The sequence below is a fragment of the Camelus bactrianus genome, chromosome 3 (assembly GCF_048773025.1).
Source record: "Camelus bactrianus isolate YW-2024 breed Bactrian camel chromosome 3, ASM4877302v1, whole genome shotgun sequence".
In the NCBI taxonomy this organism is placed as follows: domain Eukaryota; kingdom Metazoa; phylum Chordata; class Mammalia; order Artiodactyla; family Camelidae; genus Camelus; species Camelus bactrianus.
The window spans coordinates 36,094,200-36,105,367 of NC_133541.1; the positions used below are offsets into that span (position 1 = coordinate 36,094,200).

The following is an 11,168-nucleotide window of genomic DNA, read 5'->3' on the forward strand; positions in this document are numbered from 1 at the left end:
CTGGGGTGGAACGTGCCAGGGCCACGGTTCCCAGCCACAGCTCTGGGGTCGGGGTGGCCACAGAGCTCGGCAAGAGGAGACCCAGACACAAAACGTCGCGGGGTCCCGCGCCCAAGCTGCGGGGGCCTAAAACGGCGGCGACCCGACCCCGAGCTGGGTATTTCGGCAGCTCGGGGCTCTCTGGGCATTTGTAAAGTCTTCTTGGAACGGAGGAGTGGCGGTGCGGAGACCAACTCCTGGGCCACCCCTGTCCCCGCTCCACTCCACCCCGCCCGCCGCCGCCTCCAGCGCCCCCACCGCGACCCCCTCCCCAACACACACACACACACACACACACACACACACACACACACACACACACACACACACACACACACACACGCCGCCACCCCGGGCGCGCCGGCGCTGCCTGCGAGCGGCGGCGTGCAGGACTTGAAGTGGGTGTTCTCCCCCACTCCCCACCCCCGAAGCGTCGCCCCCATCCCCCGCCCCGGTCGCCTGCCCCCTCCCTCTCGCTCCTACGCAAATAAGAACTCGGCGATTCCCCTCCTGCCGCTTTGATTTCGGGCACCTCCACCAGATAATTGGGAAGGGTTTCCAGAAGGTGGGAAATGTCACCTGATTCACACTGAACTTTTAAAAGCTCCCCACCCCCAAGGAGCCTCGCACACCCTTGCTCGCGGCCGCCCTCCCACTGCCCCACACACTGGGAGACCGCCCACCGCAAACTGCGGAGACCCCCGTCTAGATTTAAAGCGCGGCTGCGCCCGGCTTCTGACGTCCATTGAATCGCGCGGGCGGCCGGCGGCGAGCGCGGGGCTGCGCCGGGATCGCTGCGCCCTCCGCCGCTCGCCTCTGCGACGCGCGCCGCTCGCCGGAGCCACTCGCCGCCGCGCCCGCTCCCCGCGCCGCCGCGCTCCTCGCCCCGCGCCTGCCCCCAGGATGGTCCGTCCCAGGCACCAGCCCGGCGGGCTTTGCCTCCTGCTGCTGCTGCTCTGCCAGTTCATGGAGGACCGCAGCGCCCAGGGTAAGCGAGAGGGGATGCGCTGGGAGGCTCGGCTGAGGGCAGGGGTTTGTTCTTCTGTCGTCTCCCCGGGGTCTGTTCTGAGCAACGTTGCTCTCTGAAGATGTTGGACCAACTTAGCGAGTCTGGGATGGAGAGGAGTGGGAAAACTGAAGGCAGTTACACTTTAGGACCGGGAGCCGAGTTTGGAGCGCGGTTATCCTTTAAAAGGAAAGGGAGTGAGCTGGAGTCTTTCTCAGTACTTAGGGTTAGATGCTCCAAGTTCTGGACATAGTGAGTCTAGATGTTATCTCCCCTGTTTGGCTCTGAAGAAGGGGACAAGCATCAGTAGTCCGGAGATTTAAGTCGAACCATTAGCAATCTAACCTCTCTCCTTCCTACATCTTTTGGATACTTTTAAAAACGACTGGGTGGGAAGGGGGGGAATACTGAAATTTCTTCGGTGGCTGGGGGACATGATTTCAGAAACTTTGCCCAAACTTGGAAATGTGGGTGCCGAAAATTTTAGAAGGAATTAGTTTTCTGCCTAGTGGACGCTTCTTCCAACCCCCTCCCCACAACCCCGCAGAAATATATATATATATATGACTGTTTTGAGTAGTTTACAGTTTCTTTTCCCTTTGCCTCATTCCTCTGGCTGTTAACTTTCTGTAGAACAGTGAGAAGCCCACAATTGATTTACATTCTGAGATACATTTAAAAGCAGATTTCTAAAGTTTGGGGGGTTTTCATTAGATTTGTTTACTTCAATTAATATTTGGGCAGAATTTTTCAATAATAATAACAGCTTGCTGTCCAAATATTGTTAAAGTTATGTGGATGATTCATGAGAAGTCTTCCTGACCAAAGTCCAAACATTAAAAGGGAGGAAGGGGGAAAATTCACTTGCAAAGATTTCTTGGTAGGTGTGAGATAGGTACATATATGTTACCGTGAAATGGTAGGAAGCCTCCCTCCCAACCCCTTTTTTCTCTCTACACTTTTCTTGAGACAGACGTGTAACTTTCCTGGTTTCAGCGTTAACATTTTGAGTGTATTGTAAGCTGTCTCCCTGGGCACTGCCCCATGCCGTCTGCAACGCACTCCTCCGAGTTGCCCGCCTTTCCGGGAGAGGCGCTGCCTGGGTGCCGGGGACGTGGGCGCCGGGGAAAGCAGCCCTCGGAGATTTCGAAAGATCGCGGTGGCCGCGGGCGTCCTCTGGGTCTAGCGGATTGCAAAACGGGCCCGTCGGGCGGGCTGCTCCTCGAGGCCGCGCGGGGCAGCTCCGGGCAGGGCCCGATTGCTTTTTTGCTTTCATTTTTCACAAGTGCTTTTTCCTTGATCTGTTCCTGTATGTGTGTCTGTCTCGGTCTCTCTCTCCACCTCCCAACCCTTTTTTCCCCTTTCTCTCGCTGTCTTAAATTCTCCTACTTTCTTAACCTCTGTCACAAATAATACTCATACCGCCTACATGAAACCGACATGTAAAAACATCCGTCGCATCCTGTTTTTGTCAGGTTCTTTAATCTGCTCTTCGAGTCGCTGCAGGTTATGAAATGGGACGAATAAAAGTAAACAGTCTAGTAAAAGTCAATGCAAGCTGCACGTGTTGTGTCTGGGTCACTGGTAACTGACATTGATATGGCTGGGGCGCTCCGGCTTCTCGCTCTCGCCCTCCCTCCCCCTCGCCCACCTCCCACTTCTTCAGTCTAGGCTTTTTCCCCCCTCTCTTTCCCCACCCCTTTCACTCCCTCCGGTTTATTTTCTGCTTTTCTCTACCGTCTCGCTCTCCTCCTCCTCCTCCACACTCACTCCCTCCCCATCCCCGCCGGGCCTCCTCTTGCCCTCGCCGGCTCGCCGCCTCCCTCCCCCTACCCCGCCGCTTACTCGCCCACCTCCCCACCCCTGTCTCCCCGCAGCTGGGAATTGCTGGCTCCGCCAGGCAAAGAACGGCCGCTGCCAAGTCCTGTACAAGACAGAACTGAGCAAGGAGGAGTGCTGCAGCACCGGCCGCCTGAGCACCTCGTGGACAGAGGAGGACGTAAATGACAACACGCTCTTCAAGTGGATGATTTTCAACGGGGGCGCCCCCAACTGCATCCCCTGTAAAGGTAGGGCCCTTCCTCCCCAATTTGCAGGCTTTCAGTAGAGGGCGTCTTACCCTCAGCTTCCCTGCTGCCCAGCTGGGGTTTGGGACTAGGAGAGCTTTGTTCGCGGGTTTCCCCTAAGTCCCCCAGCCCTGGTAAGCCACTCGGGTTGAATCTTGCCTGTCTCATACTACAAGCAAAACAAAGTCGGCAGAAGTTCTCAGACTTCTGAGCCAAATGTGGCGGTGAAGCCAGCCAGCCCGCGCGCTTTGAGCGAAATTTGGGTATGGGATGCAACCCACGGTCCCCAACCCCCGTCCCTCCTCAGCTTCTGGGCAAGAGCCTAGGCCCCTCGGTCTCGAACTCTTGGTTGCAGATTGCGCAAGGCATCCGCAGCCCTGCTGGCTGACCTGCGTGATGCCTGACCCTGGTTTCAATCTCTGCCTCTTTCCAACTCCTAGAAACGTGCGAGAACGTGGACTGTGGACCCGGGAAAAAATGCCGAATGAACAAGAAGAACAAACCCCGCTGTGTCTGCGCCCCAGACTGTTCTAACATCACCTGGAAAGGCCCAGTCTGTGGGCTGGACGGGAAAACCTACCGCAACGAATGTGCACTCCTCAAGGCTAGATGTAAAGAGCAGCCAGAACTGGAAGTCCAGTACCAGGGCAAATGTAAAAGTAGGTCCTACCCCACCCCTCCTCCAGCTTTCTGCCTGAGCTAGACCCACTGGAAGACCCCTGTGGGAAGGTGTAGTCTGCAGTAAGAGCATAATAAAAATAATAATAATGATACCAAATAAAGGAACCCTTTTCTAACTTCCAAAGACTCCTTAAGAACACTGAAGGGACCAACCTAGAGTCGTAGTTTGGTTTTGAAAACCACAGGGCTCCCAAAGGGCTTTTTGAAAGCTGGGTGCTTCTATTTTGTGATTTCCTTAATAGTATTAAATGCTCAGTCCTCAGGGACCAGAAGATGCCTATTAATGTCTGTTTCCCTCTTTGTTTCAGAGACCTGTCGGGATGTTTTCTGTCCAGGCAGCTCCACATGCGTGGTAGACCAGACTAATAACGCCTACTGTGTGACATGTAACCGCATTTGCCCGGAGCCCACCTCCTCTGAGCAGTATCTCTGTGGGAATGATGGAGTGACCTACTCCAGTGCCTGTCACCTAAGAAAGGCTACCTGCCTCCTGGGCAGATCTATTGGACTGGCCTATGAGGGAAAGTGTATCAGTAGGTATTCTGGATTGAGGAAAGAAAAGAAAAAACAGGAAAAGAGAAAAATGCTACTTCTAGTGTTAAAACTGTGAGGTTAACCAATAAATAGGCCCAAAGCCTCCCCAAACACATAGCTTCACCAAAGGGAGAAATACTCTCCAGCTTGGGTAAACTGTCATGACCACAGCATTCCTGAAGAAAACCATTGTCTTCCGGAAGCATTGGCATATATATTCAAATACCAGCAAGAAATGGGAAACAATTTCCCTTCTTAGAAAACTTAGAACTCAATTTTACACATTTCTTAAGTGCTAGACTTGCTGGAAGCAAGAAATAATTACTTAACAGTTCCTAAAATGTGTTATCAGATTCTGATAACTGATGGAATTCTTTTTTTTTTAAAGAACCCCCTTGTGGGAAATCAAATACACATTTAAGTCAAGAATACTGTGAAATCCTGTTCCAAAAAAAATACTACAGTATTTTCATACACTAATATAATAAGTAGGAAACGGGGGTTGGGGGGGTTGGTTTCAGTTTTATTATAAAGCATTTTTTGCACAGTATCTCCATTAGTGAGAGATAAGCTGTATGTTATATGTTGACATGCATTGATAGGAGACTAGAGAAAGGGGGCAAGGAGGAAATGGATTTACTCATCACAGGTATATTATATCCTAGAAGCAAAGTCCTGTGAAGATATCCAGTGTACTGGTGGAAAAAAGTGTTTATGGGATTTCAAGGTTGGCAGAGGCCGGTGTTCCCTCTGCGATGAGCTGTGCCCTGAGAGCAAGTCTGAGGAGCCTGTCTGTGCCAGTGACAATGCCACCTACGCCAGCGAGTGTGCCATGAAGGAGGCGGCCTGCTCCTCAGGTGTGCTGCTGGAAGTTAAGCACTCTGGATCTTGTAACTGTAAGTGCGATTTCTAACCTTGCCACAATTTAAGGCTTTCCTAGGCAAGCCCTAGGGAATGGAGATGTAAGAAGCACTAAAAACTCCCCATATAGGCCCATTTCTGTTTCAGTTAGGTGGCTGATAAGTTTCACCAGCAATTCAGCAATTCAGCAATTCACGGAGAAAGTCCCTGGAATGTCTCCGGGCTTTTAGGTCTTGCTCAATGATCATCAATGGGGTTGCATCTAAAAACCTGTTTCCACTCATTTGCTCATAATTTCTTTTGCTTTAGTAGTGTGCTTTGCTGTTTGCTTTATTAACACTTGAATCTAAACTAACTGCTTCAAAGTATGTTTTTTTTTTTCTTTTCCAAAGACAGCTTTGTCACACGTGGGCTGCTGCTTTGTGCAGTTGCCTCTACTAACTGAATTAAGGACCCAAAGCAGTTATACCTAGAACACAAGAGCGCTTTTTATCTAATTTCAGGAATCTGCCTGTAAAACCTGAGCCATTGATTCTTCAGAACTTTCTGCAGTTTTTGACTTCATAGATAATGTTTTTTTAAAAAAAAATTTTAAACTTATTTCATAACAGCAGATGCCAAAAACAAACCAAAAAAAAAAAAAAAAAACCATCTTACTGCAAGTCACATAAAAATGCAACGCTGTAATATGGCTGTTTCAGAGGGCTTTGAAAACATACACTGAGCTGCTTCTGCGCTGTTGTTGTCCATATTTAAACAGCAGCTCCCCTGTATTCCCCCATCTAGCCATTTCGGAAGACACCGAGGAAGAGGAGGAAGATGAAGACCAGGACTACAGCTTTCCTATATCTTCCATTCTAGAGTGGTAAACCCTCCACCAATGTTAAGTGTTGACATAGCCTTTGGGCAAAAAAAAAAAAAAAAAAAGAAGGAAAGAAAAAAGAAAAGAAAAAAAAGAAAAAGAAAAATATATTGTCCATACTGTAAATAAGTGTATGCTTATTTATTTGGGGGGAAAACTATACATAAAGGACCTTTGTCCTAATGCTCTCTCCCAGGCCACCTTGTTACTCATTGGACCCGGAGAGGCGGTCATTGTGAGGTCTACTGGATGAGGCCCGTAGTTGAGACTTGTAGACATTTATTTATACTGTGTCATGTTTTATAATTTATACATAAAATGTCTGGTTGACTGTACACCTTGTTTTTGAAGAAATTTATTCGTGAAAGGAAGAGCAGTTATTTATTGTGAGGTCTCTTGCTTGTAAAGTAAAAGCTTTTTTTTTTCCTTGTAAACCATTTAAGTCCATTCCTTACTATCCATTCACTCATCCATCTCCCTTCATTTCACTGTTGTTAGGCTCCTTTCCACTTTAGCAAACTGGCATGTCAGTTTCTGTCATGTTTATTTATTGGATTCTCTGCTGCCTGTTGTGTACATACATGATCCCTCGGGTTTTGTTTACAAGGAATCTTGACTGACCAAAAGGCATTATAACTCTGACTCAAAGAGAAGGTACAGAGGATACATCTTTGAGGAAACTCCTACTTCAGTTCTCTTGTTTTGATGAAGACATTTGTGAGAGAGAGGGGGTGATAGGATTGTTAGGTTTCTAATTACTGTACTTTTAAGACTTTCCAGATCCAAAGAAATTGAGTGATATGGGTGTCAAGAGCCTGAAGGGGAATCCTACACATTCAACCTTTTCTTAGGTGTTTCCTTTAAGCTAGTCTGCTGTACCTTTCAAGTTAGTTCTCTTCACCCAATGTGTCATGAAAAGTTATATCAAAGCTTTATCAGTTCAAGTTTCTTGCTTTTCATAATACTTTTTTCTGATGCAATTTTATATTTTCAAACATGGCAAGTTAAATATAAATTCATTTAAATATATAGTTTTGTACTTTTCTACCATGTAAATGTGCAATGTATATAAAAGTTATAATGTGTATTTGTAAATAAATGATGAGTGAAAAAATAAAAAAATTTTAAAAAGCCAATGGTCTCAATTGCTGCTGATGTCAAAGAAGTTATTTGGGCTTTTGAGTAAAAATGTATATGATACATTTGCTGAGAAATAGAGTTGTCACTGAAATTAAATGGCCAGGGCAGCCAGAGCTCCAAAGCAAGGTAAATTACAGGTCATCTCAGTGGAGCTCAAAAGATAAAGGGACCTAAGGTCCAGTAACCCCTTTGTAGGAGTGATGGCAGACCTACCACTAAGCAAGGGAGAGGAGGGCTACAGATGTTCCTCCTGCAGTGCACCAAGCCTAAAGTTTCCTCTTTAAAAACACAGTCTTCTTAGCTAGCCTTGTTCCAAACTCATCTCCATAGCCAGAGGCACCCTTTATCTTTCCTGATCTAAATAAAGTGGATCTTAGATCTTTAAAAGACAAAGCACATTACAAGGAACAGTGAAAATAGACTAATCTATGACAACATATTCTAGAAATCAGAATATCAGCTACAGAAATAAAGGCCATATAGTGTTGGAATTCTAGGGGGGCTTGGTGAGCAAAGGATGGGGCAGGGGTGGGTTTCCACAAAGAAGTCCATGTCACATGGAGATCAATGACACCCTCAAGGTAAGAAGACGTGGCAATATATTGCAGTTTCCACTAGACAGCCAGGTCACTCACACTATTAGAGCCTCAGATTGGCATTTGCCACATCAGTTGTCCCTGTAATACACTAATACGCAGTGACACATAACTAGATAATCTCAAGTTTCCAACTCACTGTGTGCTAATTCATTGGCTAAGTATTAAAAATACCAATTGCAAGTTGTGAAGTGAGGATTAGGATTGTGGGAGCGAATAAGCAAAGAATAATCAATATTGCCAACATTTGCTAAACAAATATGTTCTTTCAAAGACTGTGGCCCAAGTTCTTTTAAAATGTTTATCCCTTTTGTGAAAACCTAATATAAATAATTATTTTAAATGATTATAGGAGACTGTTGGCTGTCAAATGTGGTCACCAAATGAGAAATTTGGTGGAGGCAGAGGGGCCTCTTGGGTGGGCAGAGTTTGTATAATGATTAGGAGCCTGTAGGGTTTTGTTAGCCCTCAGCCCCGGGTTCCCAGAGAAAGGGGAAAGGGAGGTGCAGAAGACAAACAGGCTGCCGTTAACCACGGGAAGACAAGGATTATAACCTCTATGGTGACCAGGAGCTGCTGGCTTGCCACTAAGGATGGGCTCTGGGAATAGGAAAGAATGGGCAGATAAGGTTTCATATCCCATCCTGGAATTGATATGTTACCTTTTTCTGGGATGCTACAGATGCTTTAAAACTACCATTGATGATCAGAGTAAAAACGCCAAATTTAACAGGCACTAATATGTGTCCTGGCAAAGGAGTGTGACAAAATAAACAGCTTGCCTTTTAAACAATATCTGGATTATTTATTTAAAAATTTTATTTTATGTTTGTCAGCATCAATCATTCCTCTCAAACACCAGACAGTATCTCACTTTCCTTCTTGGAGTTTCCAACTTTTCCCGTAATCCTTCATTAGGATAATTAATACCAAAAAATAGAAATCTCTTTTAAAATTAAAATTAGATTAATACCATTAGGCTACTGTTAGAATTTTAGTTATGACTCAGAAGATTCTAATTCACTTAGGCGTATAATGTAATTAATAGAAACAGTTGCTAGTAACTAGTTTTAATTAGTATGATTACATTCTAATCATCATTAGGAATTGCAAAATATCAAGTAATAAAGAGAAACCTATCAGATGTCTAATTTTCATCAGATATCCACTTCAATTAAGATTTTTATATGTTCCATAGGTATGGTCCTTAGTGTATAGCAAAAACAAAATCTGCCATAATTGGAATCATTCTCAAACAATGTAGCTCAATACGGTACCAGACCTTAAATTGTACCCAAGGAGGAAAGTGCTATATATAACATTATTAAGCCAATTGACAAAACTGGACTACTGTTCAGAGATTAAAGTATCAATGTCAAATTTACTGAAATTAATTACTGTACTATACATTCAAGAGAATATTCCTATACTTAGGAAAGACACACTGAAGTATTTAGGGGAAAGGACCAAAATGTAATTTACCCTTAAATGATTAAGCAAGAAAAAATATGAATTCAGAGAGCATAAAAATGATAAAAGAAGCGGAGTAAAATGTTTATTAACAGTAAGTAAATTTGAGTAAAAGGTATATGGGTATCTTTAATACTATCTTTATTTTTGCAACTTTTCTGTGTTTGAAGTTATAGCCAAATAAAAAGTTTAAAAATTTAAAAAGTCATTCTCAAGGATAAGTGCACAGTGGACTGCTTCTCCCAATCTCTAGGAAAGCAACTGAAAGAGAGTCATTTACCAAATCATTTTGTGGGGGGAGGGTATAGCTCAGTGGTAGAGTGTGCTTAACATGCAGGAGGTCCTGGTTCAATCCCCAGTACCTCCATTAAAATAAATTAATTAATTAAAACCTAATTACTCCCCCCATAAAAAATGATTTATAAAAAAAATTTTTAAATCATTTTGAATGACCGAAAGACTGGAAAGTAATTCCAGTGATTTTACAAAGGCTAAAAATCAAAATTGGCAATGAGAGAATTTCTGACATCTAAACCTTACCTAAACTGAGAAAAATAGATTTTTTCTTTTCTATAATCATCTTAAAATTGAGAATGATTAATAGCTTTGCTAAAACACTTCAAACACCCAAAACCCCAGTTCTCCCCACTACTTGGTATGTATTATTTGGACAAGGAATTTAACCCCTTTGTGCCTTAATTTCCCCATGTTTGTAATCAGGATAATGAAACTGTCTCCCTGAAAATAATGTTCTGAGGATTAAAAGAAATAAGATGTATAAAGTGCTTGGATCAGTGCTTGGGATATAAAGAAACAGTCAGTAAATAAGTATCCTCTAGGATTATAATAATTGCTATTAATTAAAGGAAATAAACCTGGAATTGCGATTCATTAACCAAACTCTACCTTGAAGATTCAATGAATGAGGAATGGCACCAATCAAGACCAGAAGCACAAGTGTAAACATTTGTTTTAAATGAAAGGTATATATAATTTTAAAGTATCTAGCCATGTTAATGTTTAACAAAACATCAAAAAGTTCTAGGTGCTATAGCAAAAGTTCACAGTCCAAATACCAGGTTTAGCTACATTATTTTCCATGGAAATTTAGAAAAAATTTCATCACCCACCCACCTTTCCGAAGCCACAAAATATGCCTTTTGTCTTTTTATTCACACACTCAACACAGTCCCTGGTAGTAAACTAAATTAAACCCATCTTCTTTAATTTTGATATAATTTCCTACAAGAGGACTATAGATTCCTAAAGATAGTAATAAGCTATTTCTAAACTACCAAAAATCCCAATGTAAATTGTACAATTACCAGATTTAAAAAGATAATATATGATTTAATCAACAAACTCATATATTAAAAAACATTTTTCAAAACCTGAGTCCTAAGACAGACACATTTCTGTTCTTCCCATTCCACTTTCCATTCAGATCAGCAATCACTCTTCAGCCAAAAGCTGTCATGTAAATAGACTCCAGGCATGCCTGCCCTGAGTATTCAGCAGACCTGCCCAGACATGTCCAAATCCCAGCTTCTGCTTAGCTGGACTCCCCCCATGAGTACTGATGGTCCCTGGGTTTTGCCATCCTTGGACCTCAGATATCTTGGCTGGTACCATCAAGATTCCTGTGGCTGAGTCCTTAGACAACTTGAAAACATATTCTCTGGATTACACCAAATGTAGTCCTGGCAGAGCTGTAATTTGTCATTTTTCTATTTTAAGAATATGGCCCAGGAACCAACTGGTACGGTTGGGAGCCAGATATATTCCCACCAAAAGTCTCTTGTATTAATTCCCTAACAACTCAGATCTCTCTTTTCTCAAGAATTTGAGGCAAGCAAGAAATTAGAGACAAAGTTACAATTCTGGTGAGACAGAGAGGGCTGTATATCTATTCT

The 11,168-nt window shown here is 43.9% G+C and overlaps 1 protein-coding gene across 3 annotated transcripts; it reads left to right on the forward strand.

Moving 5' to 3' along the window:
• The first annotated feature begins 527 nt into the window (after positions 1-527).
• FST (follistatin) lies at positions 528-7,185 on the forward strand. 3 transcript variants are annotated; one of them, XM_010966300.3, is made up of 6 exons: positions 528-1,027; positions 2,923-3,114; positions 3,552-3,770; positions 4,101-4,325; positions 4,995-5,222; positions 5,974-7,185. In XM_010966300.3, exons 1-6 carry the CDS (start codon positions 943-945, stop codon positions 6,054-6,056), a joined length of 1,032 nt encoding a protein of 343 aa, XP_010964602.1. In that variant the 5' UTR covers positions 528-942; the 3' UTR covers positions 6,057-7,185. The 3 variants fall into 3 exon arrangements, with proteins under 3 accessions (XP_010964602.1, XP_045381070.1, XP_010964601.1); XM_045525114.2 differs by lacking the exon at positions 5,974-7,185 and adding an exon at positions 5,691-5,901 and having other exon boundaries at positions 529-1,027; positions 4,992-5,222; XM_010966299.3 differs by having other exon boundaries at positions 532-1,027; positions 4,992-5,222.
• The last annotated feature ends 3,983 nt before the right edge of the window (positions 7,186-11,168 follow it).